The sequence below is a fragment of the Mastigoproctus giganteus genome, chromosome 11, assembly GCF_048544385.1.
Source record: "Mastigoproctus giganteus isolate SK-2022 chromosome 11, ASM4854438v1, whole genome shotgun sequence".
Classification (NCBI taxonomy): domain Eukaryota; kingdom Metazoa; phylum Arthropoda; class Arachnida; order Uropygi; family Thelyphonidae; genus Mastigoproctus; species Mastigoproctus giganteus.
In genome coordinates this window covers 21196284-21215195 of record NC_143585.1, presented here as the reverse complement: position 1 = coordinate 21215195, position 18912 = coordinate 21196284, and the positions used below count along the sequence as shown (strand labels likewise).

The window sequence follows — 18912 nt, the reverse complement described above, 5'->3', positions numbered from 1 at the left end:
CTTTTCAGGTTAAGGGGCAAACCACAATCAGGACGACCGTGAGTAACAAAGCATTAGATAAGACCTTAACTCTGATTTCTAAACGCAATCGACGAATTACTGCACCTGAAATCCAATTAGAGTTCAATAGGAACAGAGAAACTTCCGTGTCTACATCCATTGTAAAACTTTGTCTTAAACAAGGACTTCATGGTCGTGTAACGATCCAAAAAAACTTATTAAAAGTGTAACATCGAAAGAAACCGTTGGCTTGACCTAAGAGCCATCAACATTGGATAATTGAAGAGTGAAAAAACGTACGTACTGTGGTCGGATGAATCCAAATTTGAAAATTTTGGACCAAGCGTGGAGTTTACGTGAAGTGATCAACTGAAGAAAAAATTTTGCTACATTGTTTAGTACCTGCAGTCAAGCACGGTGGTGGTTCCATCATTATCTCGGGTTGCTTCTGATTTTATGGAGTAGGTAACATCATCAGAATTGAAGTACGACCAAGAGGCGAAGTGTCGGAGCATGCAGTGGACTTCAAAGTCACCATCTAATCCCAAAAGGTTTCGCTTACATAAGTCCAGGATCAAGACGATGCAGTTTTTCGACAAACAGGGAATTCATAAGGAATTTCTCCTTAAAGGGGATAATATCAACGTTGAGTTCTACATACAGGTGCTTTAAAGACTATTGAAGCTCATTTCCCTGGTGAGGCTGCAATTTCGAGAGAAAGGTAACTGGTACTCGTGCTAAAAAACACCCCCACCCATTCTGCATTCGTTACGAAGATATTTCTAAAGAAGTATGGCATTGTACAGATCAACCATCCATCCTACCCTCGCAATCTAGCACCAGCAGACTTCTTCCTCTTTCCCAAGAATGAGAACTGCAATTAAAGGAAAGAGATTTCAGGATGCTAAGGATACAACGGAAAACATAACCGCTGAATAGAACAGCATCTCTTTGGACACCTTTGTTGGCTCTTTTCAGAAACGTTTAGTACAGTTTAACACGCGCATTCAGTCAGGCGGTGATTACTTTGAATAAAAATAATACCAAATTTTGGGCTCCTTCACTTTGTGTACTTTTTATTGCACCAGTCCGGGAACTTTATTTCTTGTTTATACTCCAGCAGGACCACCAAGTCACTGCAGTTTACAATGAATCATCAATATAAACATTAATCGTATTCAGCAGTCACGGGCTTGAACCGCGGTTCACTTAAAGAGCGCGTGCTATTGCACTCTCGCCTCTGACCACTCGGATACGTCAAGCTTATTTACATACCTTGTATAAGCTAACTTTCTTGATTATTTCCACTATTTTCTAGGTACTGATGAAGGCATATCAGACTTAATACGTCTTAATTTTGAAGATGATACTAATGTTGGTAGGGTAATTGATCACATGACAAATGTAAGGTACTTGATATGGGGAGCAGTAATCCCATGCCAATGTACCAAACTGTGTGGCTCACACTCAGGACAGTGAAGAATAAAAAAGAGCAGTGGTGTGGTAATTGTGCAGTTGGATGTGAAGTGCTCTAATGACTGCAGACAAGCTGTGAAGACAACTCATGAAGTTCTATCAATGATATACGGGAATTTTGTCAACAGAATAGCTCATGTAGTTTCGTCAATGATATGCAGGAATTTTGCCTACATTTTCAATACTGGAGGCCTAATTTTAGGAAGGACATGGGTCTGTTGGAATGGGTGCAGAGATGAGCAGTGAGATTATCGAGAGAAACAAAGGGATATTCTTACCAGGAAAGTCTTCAGTTCTGTAAATTGCAGTGTCTGGAGACCTGATTGAGGTGTTTAAAGCTTTGAATGGATTGAGTAAGCTCAATTTTGTTGTTTTTTGTTTTCCCTTACTCAGCGCACACATATGAGGGGACATAAATTCAATCTGCAAAAGGATGGTTTCAGGGTATATGTGAGAAAATTTGCTTCCAGCCAATAAGTGCTCAGTTGTTGGAAGAAATTGTCATCTGGTGTATTTGAAGTGGGCAGATTGGATAAATTCAAGGGAGCACTATACAAACTCTTAGAAGGAATGAACAGGTGAAATGGGTATTGTTGGCTCTTTTTTTTTTTTTTTTTTGACTGATGTTATATAAGCTTGCCTTCTTGCATCATTTTCCAATACTAATTCTAATATTTATAATACAGTATCCTCTGGACTTCGACTTTGTGGAAGAAATTTCATATTAGAACAAGATGACCCGAAGCACAGCTCTAAGCTGCTCAGGGACATTCTAGCAACTAAACAACAGGAAGGATATTGATATTATAGTGTGGCCACTCCCAATCGCCTGACGCAAAACCAATAGAGCTTTTATGGAATCATCAAGTCTGCCAATCTTCACAAAATTTATGGGAAACCTTGCAGATCGCTTGGAATAATATTAGTCAAGACACTATTATAAAATCTCCAGAATTCAACGTCTGTGTAAGGCGTTGAATTCTGGAGATTAACTGTTATCATGCTTTATATCATGTTAAGTAATATGTTAACTGTTATCATGCTTTATATCATGCTTGTTATCATGCTTTATAATTCGAAAAACAAGCAAAAAAGCAACCTTCATGCACAAAGTGAGCTACATTTTCTAGAGAACGTTAAAAAAGACTCTACAGAAATACCACCAAGAATTATGTATTGGAACCTTATATTCAGATGGAAGTATAAGGATCCAGTTCATAAATCCCAGCCTTATACTTGGATCTTCAAACTTTTGCCTCCAGCTGTTGAAAATTTTAGATCTAAATGAATTTCTATCTTCTTCTGGGTAAAAGAAGAGTGCAAGCAAAGTTTGGTTGCAAGGGCTTCTAATGGAGGGTTGACGGTGCGGACGTGCCTTTCTGCTGCTCTTGGAACAGAGAAGTTTTTTCTGATTTATTTTCTGCTTTATTAGTTTAAATTGACATATTAACTTATTTTCTAGAGTAGCTTTATATTCCTATTTACGGTACTTAAGTTTAAAGTAACTTAGATAGAGATTTTGTAGGTATTACTTAGTATCGGAAAGGGTATCAAATCCACGTGTTTACCGTTCGTAAGTAGCCGCCATTGTTACGGGAAAATTAATCAGTAAAATCTATTAATCGAACTTCATTGGCAATTAAATTATAATTTTAACTATACATATAACCACTTAGGTTACGTAACATAAATAATTAGTAACAATAAATAATTTATACATAACGATACGGAAGTTATATAAAGGGATTTCGTAGATAACACTCGTTACTGAAACATAAATATAGCGTTATAACTGTGTTGGGATACAAGTTTAGGATTTAATTTTGTACTGCAATTGAAATTTTATTGAAAGTAAATCGAAATCATGATTCAAACCAGAGCAGCAAAGCAAAAGGCTCAAGCTAATGGGAATGCTGTGGCTCAGGGGAGAACTGAGGGGGGGAAGTTGCCCTCTGAATCACAGCCTTTTAAGATGCACTATTTGCTTGATGTTTGCGGAGCATCAGGTATGGGACATGATACTGCCATGGGGGATGTCTTTGTATGTGCGCGATGCAAGGAGTGTAAGGAAATCAGGCGACAACTCAGCGTTGTTATGGGCCTATATGAGAGCTTGAAGGACAGGGTGGATGCCCTCGAAGGATTACCAGTGAGGGGCCCATCAAGCTCTCAGCTGCCCACACCAATGCCAGAGCTTGCACTTGGTCATCGCGCAACACAGCGGCAGCCCTCAAGGCAGAATGCGCTGGTCCCAAAGGAACTAGTAGTTGTTGGTGACTCTATTGTCAGGGAAACGGGTAACATGCTTTGTAAAAAGGATAGGTGGAACAGGACCAGGGTATGTCCGCCAGGGCCAAAGGTTGATGACGTTGTAGAGCAGATATCATCTTTTAAGGGCACAAAAGGTGATATAGTTGTACAAGTTGGCACTAATGATATTAAGAGTAGGAGACCGGCGGAATTACTTAACAAGTACAGGTCACTGATGAAAAAAAGCCATGAATTAGGGTTGAATTTGAAAGTGTCTGCAATTCTGCCCAGACACGATAGGAAGGAGTATATGAAGAGAGCCTTGTCGATCAATTCGGCCCTGGAAAGATTGTGCAAGGCTCAAGGGGTAGAATATTTTTCAGCCTGGTCTGTACTTGTTAACAGGAGAGACTGCTTCTACAGGGATGTTGTTGTTTGGTTTTTTTTTTAGGAGCATTAGCAACTAAGGCCATATTGCTCCGAGGATATGCGGTGGTCATTCCCTGACCTTTCCGCATCCTCCGTATTTGGTGGTCACGGGCTCGAACCCCGGTCTAATCAAGAAGCGTGTGCTACGCCCTGCTGCTCTTGCCACCTGGCTACGGAGGCGCCTTCTACAGGGATGGGATACACTTAAATAGAAAGGGTGCAAGAATGTTTGCTGATGCTATCTAGGCAGTGTTAGGTGGGTCGGAAAACTGGTAGATTGGAAGGATACAAGGACTAATAGATTAACAGTAGCCACTGGCAGAGGTGAAAGTGATTCTTGCACTGCTTCTATTGGAATGAGCAGCAGCCTGGAAAATAAGATGCAGGATATTTCAGAGACTGCTGTGAATCATGGGGGTACAAGTGAACACACGGGTTGTGTTAGCGTGGCTAAGAGGAAGAGCAGGTGCATGTATACTTGCGTGTACACCAATCCTAGGAGTTTAGTAAATAAATTTGATGAATTTGAGGTATTGCTCAAAACATCAAAGGCAGATATTGTGGGGATTTCAGAGACGTGGTGTCACACAGAAATAAGGAATGCAGAACTGGAATTCGGGGAGTACAATGTCTACAGAAAGGATAGACAGTATAGGAAGGGAGGAGGGGTTATGCTATTAGTTAAGAAACACATAAAATCCAAGGAAGTGAAGCCAGTCGACATCGCTGGACAGTGCAGTGTCGAGTCAGTTTGGTGTGACATAAACATTGGGAGATCAAAATTGAGAGTAGGAGTGTGCTATAGGCCTAATGACTCTGATGAGTATAATAAGAAACTGTACAGGGAAATAGAGTGGGCCAGTAAATCAGAGAGTCTTATAATGGGAGATTTTAATTTCCCAGATATTGACTGGAATTTGGGGGCTGGTTACTCACACACTAGCAGGGCTTTTGTGGATTTATTGGATGATTGTTTTCTACATCAGCATGTTCGGGAGGCAACTAGAGGGAGTAATACTCTTGATTTGATTATCAGCAGTGATTCTTCATGCATTAAGAATCTGCAGATAAATGAACCACTAGGTGGCAGTGATCAGCGTGTTGAAGTGGGATTTACTCAAAGAGGTAACTACCATTAGGGGTAAAGGGAAGGGGTATTGCTTTCGTAAAGGCGACTACGATGGACTGAGACAGTATTTAAATTCTATACAGTGGGACCAACTGATGATGTTACCAACAGCAAATTCAAAATGGGAAGCATTCAAAGAACTTATCTTGGAAGCTACTAGGCTTTACATACCAACTAAGAAATATTGTTCAAGGTTTAGGCCTAAATGGATGTCAGACGAACTAATGAGGTATATGGCAGAGAAGAAAAATGCATGGGATACATACAATTTAACACGTGACACAGAAGCCTATGATAGATACAAGTTGATCTGTAACCAAGTTACAAAGGAGGTTAGGCAGGCGAAGGCAGATTACGAGAAATCTTTGGCAAGGGATGCAAAGAAAAACAGAAAAGAGTTCTTTACTTATGTAAACTCTAGAAGGAAGGGGATGAATCAGATTGGTCCACTTGATATCGATGGGTCAACTGTTGATGACCTGCTCAGGTAGCTAACAAACTAAATGAATATTTTGCATCGACATTCACACATGAGGAGTTATTCAGCGAGGGGAATGCCAGAGGTGTATTCAACTCTAGCAGTAAGCTACAGAATCTTGAAATAACTGGGAGTAAAGTGGAGGAGAAACTGTTGAAGATAAACACAAGAAAGGCACCTGGGGTGGATGGGATCTATCCAGTTATATTAAAGGAGGCAGCAAAGGAAGTAAGCAAACCCTTAGCCATAATTATGAGAGTTTCCTTGGACACAGGGAGGTACCCATGGACTGGAAATGTGTAAATGTGACCCCAATTCACAAAGGAGGATCAAAGGCTGACACAAGTAATTATAGACCTGTGAGTTTAACTTCTGTTCATGGAAAATTAATGGAGGCACTGGTTAAAGAAGCACTGCAGGATCATCTAGACAAGACTTCAGTCATAGCTCGGACACAGCATGGTTTTATTAAGGGGAAGTCTTGCCTGACCAATTTGATTGGATACTATGATGCAGTCACAAAAGAACTGGATGCAGGGAATAAATTTGATATTATATACTTGGATCTTAGAAAGGCTTTTGATACTGTTGCACATGGAAGACTGCTACACAAATTGGAGCAGTGTGACATTGGAGGCAAATTGCTGCTATGGATAAAGGGGTGGTTGAGGGGGAGAAGACAGAGAGTGGTAATTAATGGACACTGCTCATCGTGGACTAATGTTATTAGTGGAGTCCCTCAGGGTTCAGTATTGGGTCCATTATTGTTTTCTGTATTTATAAATGATATTGATGATGGTATATCAAGCTTGATGTCCAAGTCTGCAGACGATACGAAGGTTGGCAGGGTTGTCAAGGACACTATGCTACTGCAATAGGATCTGGAAAGGTTGAGCAGATGGGCTGACAGGTGGCAAATGAAGTTTAACATTGACAAATGTAAAGTACTACACATGGGAAACAGCAACCCCAGAGCAACGTATCAACTCTGTGGTACTACACTGACAGTGGTAGAGAATGAAAGGGACCTGGGGGTGGTTGTGCAGGCAGATATGAAGTTCTCTGAGCAGTGCAGACGGGCTGCAAGAGTAGCTCATGGTGTATTGTCAATGATATATAGGAATTTTTCTAGCAGGGATAAGGAGGTGATTATTCCCTTGTATAAGGCAATGGTCAGGCCACACCTAGAGTACTGTATACAGGCCTGGAGGCCTCATTTCAAGAAGGATGTAGAGCTGCTGGAACGAGTACAGAGAGGGGTAACAAGATTAGTGAATGGAACAAAGGGGTGCTCTTACGAAGAAAGGCTTAAGTTTTGCGAATTACAGTGTCTGGAGACTAGGCACCAGCGAGGTGATCTGATAGAGGTGTACAAAGCCTTGAATGGTTTAAGCATGCTCAATGCTGATGGGATTCTTCCTCTTGTTCAGAATAATCACCTGAGAGGGCATAAGTTCAAATTGAGGAAAGACAGATGTAGGATAGACGTACGGAAATTTGCCTTTAGCCAGCGGGTGGTTGGTTGGTGGAACAGACTTCCGTCCCTTGTCGTGGAAGTTGATAGTCTAAATAAATTTAAGGCTCAGCTGGACAGGTATTTCGAACGAACAGAGGGGTGAAGTGGAAGTGGTTATTTTTTATTTATTTATTTTATTTTACTTTGTTTATTTTATTTTATTTTTTTTTTTTGGCTGATGCTGCATAAGCTTGCTTTCTTGCATCAAATGCCTCTACTAATGCTAATGCTAATGTTAATGGAGTTCAAGGAATCGACAACACACAAGCAGATTCTGCAAATTAAAAACGGGACTGATTTAGGGCCGATTTTTATCAGTGCTTTTACCATCTGCGATTTGTTGTTGATTCTTAAAAAGAAGTCCATGGCAGAAAACACTCTCTTTTCAAATTTTTTTCTTTAAATAAATAATTATCTTTAACATCTCACAATCGTCTTATTCTTCTTGAGTAATTACCAATTCTTTTAAATTCTTTTTCTTGCTTAGTTAATGAGAAGAACTTTGCATAAACCCTAATTGGACACAACAGCGCGCACAAAGATGAAAATCTTTTCTTTCCGTTGTCATGACAACTCCAGAGATCGTTTGTTACCGAGAATCTTTGGCAGTAAACACATCACCGGAATATGGCTGTGCCTCTATCATACAAGCGAAAATCCATTAGGCATTCCAGCTTCTCCGAATATTACAGAAAATGATGACTAACCGAGATGCTAATGTCCCTTCATTACCATCTTAATAATCGCACACTTCATCAAATAATGCAATTGCAGATTCATGATGGTAATTAACTCGTCGCAAATTTCCTCTCTTTAAAATACTTTGGTTATTGCAAATGAATTGTAATCTTGCTTGTCTTCTTGGATAATTGGTTTAATTCTTGGTCATACTCGTAAAATAGAGAGAGATTCTGCAATGTCCAAATTCTCCAGATCTATGTACCAGTAAGTCTGCTTTTAGCTTAACCCGCGTTCTGTTAGTCAATCGATTGGCCGTACCTTTTCCACCCTTTCTGTCTATTTGTGCCCCGCGTTCTGTAAGGATCGGTGTATGACGGGAAAATATACCTTAGCGGCAACCAGAGTGATGTGCACTTTCATATTTTTGGAGTAACAAATCGATAGTCTTTGTTTCATGTGCAAAGTAATTTGAAGGTTGCGTCAATGAACACCTGGCTGGTGTTGATGCGTGTGTGGAATTTGATACCGCGATTGGGTCACTCAGATATCACGTGAAGGAATCTGTTGAAGAAATATTATTTGTTACAGTGCTCAAATTAAATGCTTGTTGAATCTGAGGTCTTTGAAGATGCCACAGAAAGCATTTACAAGAGAGAGAGAGAGAGAGAGAGAGAGAGAGAGAGAGATAAAACAATAAACTAAAAGAATAAATCAATTTTCTGTTTATACTCCGGGACGACCACATGGTCAGAGGAGTTTACAAGATAGAAAGAGAGAATACAAGAAATAGTAGCGTATTTAGCAGTCACAGGTTTGAACCCCGGTCACTCAAGGCACGTGTACTTATGCGCCCTCTTGCCTGACCACTCGGCTACGGCGAAAAAAAAAAAAAAAAAAAAAGAGAGAGAGAGAGAAAGAAACACAAAACAAAAGACAAGGAAGAAAAAAGCAAAATAAAAATGGAAAAAGGATAAATAAAGAGAGAGAAAGAAAGAAAGAAAGAGAGAGAGAGAGGAAGAGAGGATATGAAAATGCAGAGAAAATTAGAACGAAAATTAGACAGGGAGGGAGAGAAAGAGGGGAGAAAAAACAGAAAGAATAATGCAGGGGAAAAGAAAGTTTAAAAACAAAGAGAATGCAAGAAGAACAATATTAGCAGTCACGTGAGCGTGACCCACTGTCAGCTGAAACGCGCGTACTTGTGCACCTTTGCGTTTGACCATTCCACGAAGAGAAAGAGAGGAAGAAAGGCGGAAAGAGAGAAAGAGAGAGAGAGAGAGAGCGCGAGAAAAATTTAAAAAAGGAAGCGAAAGAGAAGTAGATAAACGGAGGGGGAGCAATAGAATAGAGAAAAAGAGATAGAGAAAGAAAGGAAAAAAGGAAGAGATAACTAAAGAGAAAGAGAGAAAAGGAAAGGAAGAGATAAATAGAGAGAAAGGAAAGAAAGTGATAAATAGACAGAAAGAAAGGAAACAAAGAAATAACTCGAGAGAATGGAGAGAGAAAGGGGAAAAGGAGGAGTTAAGTAGACAGAAAGAGAGAGAGAGAAAATAAATAAAGAGAACAAAGAATATAGAGGAAGATGAGGGAAAAGAGGAAAAGGACAGGAAGGGGAAAAGGAAAAGAAGATGAGGGAAAAGAGGAAAACGAAGAGAGAGAAAGAGAAAAAGAACAGGAAGAGGAAAAGGAAAAGAAGATGAGGGAAAAGAGGAAAACGAAGAGAGAGAAAGAAAAAAAGAACAAAACGAAGAGAGAGAGAGAAAGAGAAAAAGAACGGGATAAAGAGAGAAAACTGAAGGAGAGAAAACAGAGAGAAGGAGAAAAATAACGAGATAAAGAGAGAATAGAGAATGATGTGCAGAAAACTGAAGGAGAGAAAACAGAGAGAAGGAGAAAAATACCGAGATAAAAAGAGAGAAAACTGAAGGAGAGAAAACAGAGAGAAAGAGAAAAAGAGAGATAGAGAATGAGATAAAGAGAGAAGGAAAAAAATTACGAGATAAAGAGAGAGAAAAATGAAGGAGTGAAAACAGAGAGAAGGAGAAAAATAACGAGATAAAAAGACAGAAAACTGAAGGAGATAAAGAGAGAGAAAAATGAAGGAGCGAAAACAGGGAGAAAGAGAAAGAGAAAAAAGAACCGATAATAACAAAGAAGAATGACTAATAGAGTGAGGGAGATAAAAAGAAAAAGAACGAAATAAAGAGAGAGAAAAATGGAGGAGAGAAAGCAGAGAGAGAGAAAGGAAGAGATAACGAATGAGAAGAATGACTAATAGAGAGAGAGAGAGAAAAAAAAGAGGAAAAAAGAGAGGATTAATGAGCTTAAAGAAGAATAAATAACAGAAGAGAGAGAGAGAGACATAGGTACGTGGAGAGGAAGAGTGCACAGAGAAGGCAATTGAGCTGATCAGAATATCAGCGAGGCTCGATAAGAATCGATCTGAGTGGCGTTTCAGCGGGCAAGGCCGACTTCATAATGACGGGATAAGTGGTGCCAAATGCGCGCCCATTTCTGCGTTCAGAGGAGCAAGGCCGAGCGCAGTTTTATTATTGAAACGCATTAGCGCATTCAGTTATGCGTTTTGCTTCTGGCAGGGGGTCCAACCATCCGATTCGCTACTTCGCTAATGTGACCTCCGTTTTCTGTTACCACAGAAACCGCGCGTGAATGAAAAATATTCGTTTTTACGATGGAAAGCACTCAAAGACAAGAATTCGTTTAATACCGATCGCTGTTACGTGCCATAGTTGCACACGCTACAAAAACGTACGATAGAAAGAGAGAAGAGATAAACAACTGTAGAGGAAAAAACATAAGACTCCGTAACGAACTATTTCTTGAGAAAGCAGTAAAGAGAATCGAGCGAGCGAACTGGATTGGCCTGAACCCGTTGATGGCCTTTCTTAAATCAATGTACGAGTGGATTTAGTTCCCTTCTAAATGGGCATATAGTTAGTTTCTGGGTGACGTCAGTGTTTACACAAATCACTATATTTTGTGGTGCAGGAATCAACTAAGGCTAAATCGCCTAATCCAATGACATTGCACTGCAAACTGCATACAGTAATCTTCACTATTCTGAACTAAGAAGGTTCCAGAGATCTGGTTCGCATCTGATTTGAAGCTTGAAGCCTGCATGCCTAATGAGAAATCAACGAAAACAATGACGTGATCACAGATAATTATGTGATTCCCGTGACTCTAGAATGATAATTCTGTGACTTTATCTATCAATTTATAATTAAAGACTTCCAAACAATCTTCATAACGAGTTGTCTCGGCACTGTACTATCACAAACAACATGTCTCCCAAATTTTTTGAAAAAAATTTGGGTGACGTGTTGTTTGCCAGTGACAGACTTGTGAGCAGACTCGTAGTCCTTGTAGATTAACACTCCTTTGGTGAGTTTTCCTCGGCGTTTGTTTTAGATGTTTTCAAAGAATACCCATCTGATTGTCTGGCCTTCCTGAAGATAATCCATTAGCAACACTCCATCAGCAGCTAAAAAACCGATGCCATCACCTTGTCAGCAGAAGGAATCAACTTGGCTTTCTCTGGAGGAGAGAACAGCTCCTTTGTCTGTGGCTGAAAGTGATGGACCCACATCTCATCTATCGTCACAAGGTTGGCTGGTTGTTGCAGGGTTTTTGGAGCATCATCAACTTAAGCCATATTGTGCCGCATGTAATGTGTAAATTTAGTGTGTTCTGTGGTCTGCGCTGTTTCAATTTTCGGGAGAAAAAGCCAAGCTACCTTTGCCTGAGACCGACTAATCAGATATGTTACCAAAAGGCTCATAAAAATTCCTCACCGCATTGACCGAATTGGAACTGAAGTCTTTTCCACCCGACGTGGGGTGGACAGTGATTTATACCAACTGTGCTATTTACGAGGACATGTGTACACAAACCTTGCAAGGAACTTTCCTGGATCTGCTTGAAAACGATGCAAATATTTCCTTGACTTCACAACTCTTGTGAGTTTTTGATCTGCTGTCAAAAACTATGGGCCTCATCGCGCTGACACCTTTTTCATAGTAAGAACGTCTATTATTATGTGGTACATAAGTTCAGATGAGATGCCCAAAGATGCTGGCAAAGTATCGAACTGTGACTAATCGATCTCTAATCAACAGGTCATGCAAACTAAACAACTTGTGGAGTGACCGACGTTGCAGGTCCTCCACAGCGTGGGTTATCTTCCAGGCTCTTCCTCCCTCCTTTAAATTCTGCTTCTTACTTCTTAACCATGGAACAGGAAAGGCGTATCTTACCCCGTGTTGTAACCATATCCTCATGAATTGCTTTTGGAGTTAGTCCATTTTTTTAACCAAATATTGGATGACTGCATGGTGACTAAACTAAGAACTAGGTCGACGAAGGTCATCACCAAATTTATGCCAGTCAGTTGAATACATGTAAAAACTTCGCAACTAGTCTGGTACAAAACCTCCCTCATTGTTACTAGATTTCTTAACACAAAACTTGATTATTCTGTGGTCATTCGACATCCAGTCAGGTTATACAGACCATTTCTGAAGCCAATTTGACCTCTGCGATGTACTGAGGGTGATGCCAATATATATTTGACTCTCCATTGACTGTCCAGAAGGTGGTATGTTTTCATGGTCTATTGTGAAGCCCCAGTTCCCAGTGAATTATCACCTCCTCCAGTGCACGTCCTCTGTCATCAATAAAGTGGTTGTACCAAAGCTTGTTTTTTCAGTTGCTATCCATATACAGAATGACCCGTTCTCCTCCCAGATGTTCCAATAAACTCTCAATGTAATCAAGACGTGGTGCAATGTCTTCATTGTGCCTACAATACACAGACGCCAAACAATTTTTGATTTTTAAACTCCACACAGACACTGCAAACAGTGAAGAAAGAATCCAATACTGTCACAGTTAAGTTGTCATTAAATATAACCAACAAAGTCTGTAGATGACGCTGGTTGCATAATATTATTCTGGTTACCAACGAGAACTCCATCACTTGTCACTCCAACTCATATGGCTCCTAAATACAAGCAACATCTACATTCAAATTCATCAGTCACCACCCGAGAACGTTGTCCATTTATTTTCACTATACGCAATTTAAAAATGATAACAAATTGTGACTATATGAAACCCATGCAGCCTGTAAGACACCAAGCCTAAGAACGCCCGGCCCTGATTCAATAGATATTTGTAGATGCGCCCAAAAACTTCTAATATCTACTTTCTGACCATCTTCGCCTTGTTCGTGCTTTCAAACCATAATACCACCTCACTGTCCATCTCCAATCTGCTTATGCCCATATGATTAAGTTCCTATCATAAAGTTCTCTAAAGAATTCTTCCTTGTCTACCTCAGTATCCACATCATAAATAATATCTTTGGGTCCAGGGCCCTTCGGTTTCGAGAAAGTCACGCCTAAGCGTAGGATTTCTTGATTAAGTTTAGAGTAGGATTCCTTCATTAATCTTTACCTGTTCCACATCATGTTCTCGCTCTCCATTTCCAATACTCTTTCCTCTTTCCGCTATCTGTCTTACCTTTTTTAACATTCCTTTCACCTACTCCACTTCATCTCGAACATCTTTACTGGTCTTCAAGGCCAAATTATCTATAACTTTGATAATAATGCAATGATTTTCACCAGTAGCCTGTTAGTCTGCACTGGTCCTGTCTTTTTCTCATCAGTCACTACTCCTGCAGAATCTGAATTCCTGACAACATCACTGTACAGCGTCTCCCTTCCTAGTATTGAAGGTCATATTCGGTAAGTCTCTTATTTGCGTTTGGTACGTTTTAATCATTCTATTGAGACACAAAATTTTGGACTGCTAACTCAATTGCAGCACTTTCTAGAATCCCCCACCGCGACAGGATTTTTCTTTTTGAAAGTCTACTGGTACCATTTTCTTTATCGAAAAGAAAGTCATGTATATTTGACCGTAACATGTTAATCATCTTAATTATCGTGCACAGGTATGGCCTGCCACGACTATCACTACCACTGGTAACACTGTGATCATCCTCAGATTCTCTAACCATCTCACCCGGTTCGAAGTTGGGCTGTAACTTCACATTCACTTCTTTAACAGCGGGACAAATCTCCCGCACAGAATCAGAGCATTGAGCTCTACTTAAATCATCCATATCTGTCATTTTTACCATGTCGACCATCCTCCATAAGAGAAAGATCCGTCTAATATTTCTGATAACGCTGTCAAGAGCTACTTGCTCTTCCTGCGATTTACAGAGTTTCCTTCGCGTGTTTCGCATATCTCTAAGATGCACGTCCCTGGATGATTTGACCACCAGTGAGTCTGGAGTCTCAGTAACATTGTCACAGTCTGTACCTTTTTGATCATTCCTAGTTAACATTAATGCAGAATAGTTCATCCTCCTGAACGTTATCATATATGGATAGCGGACTGTCTTCTAATGCAACACCAAGCGCAGGATCCTTCCAATCCTTTCTAGATGTCAGCAACTGGCTCATGGGATGTCTCAGTCACTTGCACAATGGTCCTAACGTAGTTGTCATCCTTTACACTTGCGCTGAAGTTTCCGTTTTGGCTTTTTCTTAAATCTCGTTTCATGACTGTGGTCTTCACACTCATCCAGGACGAATGCCTCTCTAGACAACTTATTAGCATGTCTGCGATATCTACCAGACATCAAGTTCGACCCTTTTGGAATATGCATACCAAGTTCTTTCTCAATCCCACTCGACTGGCTCACAACTCATGGATAGCGACATATCTCAAGTCATGAAGCATATGAATCCACCATGGTTGAATGACCAGCAATGGCTGCAGTGGCTGTAACTATTAGAAATATTGGTTGTGCAATATTAGGAATTATTATTACGAATATTAAATTTTGCATTAGAGCCGCACCCGAAGTGGCCCACGGCGAGGCCATTTGGCCTCTCCATAAGGTTAATTGGCCAATTGTTTGAAAATAGTGTAAAACTATGGCAACTCATTGGAAAGGCAAGTTTGTTTTTCTGTGAGAATAAAGACCACCTCATTACTTTCAATACTGCTGGCCGAAAAAACAAATCAAAGGACAAGATAGTCCTGCTGGCATCTTATAAGGACAGAAATGTGCCTTCTTTTTGAACAATCTTAGAGACAAAGGAGATGGTTGATCGATCCTGGATTGGATTTTTAATATTTCATAATTGTAAAGCAGCTATTATCCCTTTGTCGAGAAAAAATAAAATAAAATAAGCCACTCCATTAAGTGATAGTTTATCATAGCAACAAATTATAATCCAAACTATGAACACTGACTAATTCTCTCTCTCTCTCTCTCTCTCTCTCTCTCTCTCTCTCTCTCTCTCTCTCTCTCTCTCTCTCTCTCTCTCTCTCTCTCTCTCTCTCTCCAGAGAGTCCAATGAAATTTCTCTCCATTAACAGTTTGATGATGGTTATAGATACAACTGTTCAGCAAAAACTTATCACGGTTTTCCTACAGATGTCACCCTGGGGACTCAGTACTGACGAACCTGATCTTCCTGTGGCATTTCTTTTCTTCTGATGGGTGGATGCCGTTTATACTGGTCTACTCAATACTAATAATAGATGAACTTCCCCTATTAGACTGGATTACTAACTGTACCTCACGCACAGGCCATATCAGGTAACTTGTTTGGGAAATACATGGACAGATTATTACTCCATTGGGAATGATACAGGGATCTCCTTTGGGACCATCACTATTTAATACCTGCGTTAATGATCTGGCTCTTATTAATTTGCCAGAAAGTTATTCTATACAAAAGATATAAAATTTCAGATGATACGGAGGTTGGCAGGGTGGTTAAAGATAGATCAGGATACGCATGGGTTGAGAAGTGGCAACTTAAATTTAACATTGACAAATGTAAGGTACTGCATATACGTAGCAGTAATCCCAACCTGCCAGGAGAGAGCTCAACGAGTTTTATATAGGAATTTTGCCAGTAGGGATAAGGAGATGATTATCCCATTGTACAAGACAAAGGTTAGGCTACATCTTGAGTATCTCATGCAAGTCTGGAACTTTCATTTTAGGATGTTGATCTGGAACGGGTGCACCCATTCCAACAAATCAACATCACAAAATGAAAAGAGCAACGAGATTAGTGAGGGGAACAAAAGGGTGTTCTTACCAGGTTTGCAAATTGCAGCGTCTCGAGATTAGGCACCTGCGAGGAGATCTGATTGAGGTGTTTAAGGCTTTGAATATCTTAAGTAAGCTTAAGTGGCTTAAGTGTTTTCAGCCAGCGGATAGCTGGTACGGACAAACTTCCATCTGGTGTTGTAGAAGGAACTAGTTTAAATAAATTTAAGGAAGACCATGACAACTTATTAGAGGAGTTCGATAAGTGATGTGGGAAGTCGTGTTTTGCCCTCTTTTGGCAGATCAGTTTCCACTACTAATAATAATACGCTAATTAATTTTGTCTTGCACTATACAACTCCACTTCATAAGCCCACAGAAATCTTTTAGGATGTCTAACATTCGGGCGTGGGCAACTATTTTGATAAATACCAAGAGATGTAAGGTATTATCGTTTAGAGATCCCAGGAAGAACCTTCACATATAACCACTCCTTCGTCATCCATTTTGACCAAATAAAAAATAAATCTTACAAGAAATTGAGATTCTCAAAACAGTTTGCTCCTTCTTTTGGTTGAATCTGACTAAAAATTTATTTACCAAAAGAAGGAAAAATATTTGTTGAGTTCAATGGTACACACTCTATTGGTCTGGGTCGACAGAGATCTGGAAGCGAAATTTATCTTAAAGATACAGCGAGGCTTTGCTTCCATTGCAACTTATGTCAGAACCAAAGATATATCTTGGTGAAGGTGGATGGCTCGTTGGAATTGATAACGTTTAAAATATTCCCCTATTTTTCAATACTATTGCACAATTTCTGCTTTAACAATACGCTGCTTTTTCGTGTGGAATAACCTCCAAGAACGGTTGGCAACCATATTATATCACCACTCATAAATTTAGATTACATCCGCAAAGAAAACACGACTTCAACCCATTCATAATACACGAAATCCGAAAAGAAGCAGAAATTCTATCGATGGAAAATGTTAAATATTCAACGATCTGCACAGGTGTATGCAATATGCTTCAACTCTCTTTCTTGTATCTCACGTCTCTTGCGAGCTATATTTAGTAACAAGATTAGGTGAAGTGTACTTGAGGACCCTTCTGCCAGTTATAAAAGTGCAAGACCTAAAAATTCTTAATTCAAAAATTCCTTTTTCTGGGACAAACAAAGATGATCGTAAAGTTGAAACTCCAGGACCTGAATATTTTTAACCAGCTCGAAGACAAAAAAAAAATCATACAATAGGAAATTTTTATATTTATAAAAATATTCTACCTTCGTTCTTTTCGTAGAAGAATGAGTAATAAAATTTAAATCATTGCAGAGCGCTTTATTGGCTCCTTTTTCAATTACTCCAAATATACATCGTGAATTCAAATTAATGCAAAACGCAATGGTCTAACACCTCCTTCTAGCGTGACTGTCAAACATCCCCAGAAAGGGAAATGTTCCTGAAACAAAATGGAAGAGCAGTAACAGAAAAAACAAAAATAAAAAAAAAAGGGTCACGGAAAAGCGCGTGCGTAATCGAATATAATAATTCATATTTCTAAGTGGTGAATAATGTTGATTTATTTATAACTTTTTGTTTAATGGGTCCGGGTGTTAAAGATTGGGAAATCTTGAATAATGATTTACTTTTCAGTTGTTAGATGGGTTCATAAGAAGATTCATTTGAGACAATATAGAGATCTACCTACTTGACTGTTGGGCTTGATGACTTTCCGACGAAACCATGGTGACAGTTGAACATGACCTAGGTAAATGACCGTCGCTGGGATGAACCTTGCTGTGCCTTGGAGAATTGGGTCGGGGACTACTGGTAGCCGCAGTATTTCTTCCATCAGCGATTGCAGCTAAAGAAACCGTACTGGTTGTGGTGGCTAAAGACAGATTGCTGTTCTTTGGTATGAGAGAAGCGAGGGTGTCCGTCACTGACGGATTAATGCCATCAGACACGGAGAAGCTATCCGTGTCGTGAGTGATGACCACAGCAGGTGGACATCGGGGCCGCGCGATTGCACGGAGGGCAGGTAGGACAGTTCTTTCATCTCCAGTCATTGTAATGAGTTTATCCGGTCACGAAAAGCTGGTCTGAAGCACAGATGTACATCGGAAGTGTCCTCTGACGACAGAGACATCCTCCGACTCTCTTCATGAGCCTCTTCCATCATCGGCATCAAAGGTAGATACGGCGCGAGTCTTCTGCTTCCCCTTCATCTGTTAGGCTTACCTGCGTGACTCAGTCTTAAAGAGTATCTGCGTGTTGTCTTCGCATACGTTCAACCAAAACCTTTCCAATGTTTTTCAAGAGGAACCACCGATGTCTTCTTAATTCGTTTTCATTAACGACACCTTCCAGCCATATCCGTTGCGTCCGTTTCCCGCGACATCGTATTCACCGTTACGGCTAAAGCAGCCAGCGTCTGTTGATCGTTTTAGGGGAAACAGCCACAAGCGCCCTCTATTGCGCGATAGAAATTTCAAAGAACATCCATCTCTTTGGGTTAGAGAAGGAAGTAAGCTCCTGTTGCCAGCTGCGCTGACTGACAGTGAAGTGTTCGTTGGACGCATGTGCGTATGCATGACCGGGGTTTCATTTCCTAAGCAAATATCCCTCGAAGACTGAAATGTTTGGACTATTTATATAATATCAAATATACATTTTTTTTGCTATTTCGTAATTGTTTATGTTTTACAGTGGCATGGTGTTTCTAATACTTTGGTGTGTCAGTGTAGATAATAAAAACAACATTTTTATAACCATATGCCAGTTGAAATTTCAAAAGGAAACCATCAGATGCTTTCTTTCTAGCCAGTAAGGTTTAGAAAG

The 18912-nt window shown here is 40.0% G+C and overlaps 1 protein-coding gene across 1 annotated transcript in view; it reads right to left on the bottom strand.

Moving 5' to 3' along the window:
• The window catches only part of LOC150077763 (solute carrier family 35 member F3-like), an 88920-nt gene extending 70444 nt beyond the window's left edge, over nucleotides 1–18476 (bottom strand). The window contains exon 1 of the mRNA XM_090384729.1: nucleotides 17780–18476. Within this exon, the coding sequence (XP_090240855.1) occupies nucleotides 17780–18140 (361 nt within the window). The 5' untranslated portion in view covers nucleotides 18141–18476. The remainder of the gene's footprint in view (nucleotides 1–17779) is intronic.
• Between the last annotated feature and the right edge of the window lie 436 nt (nucleotides 18477–18912).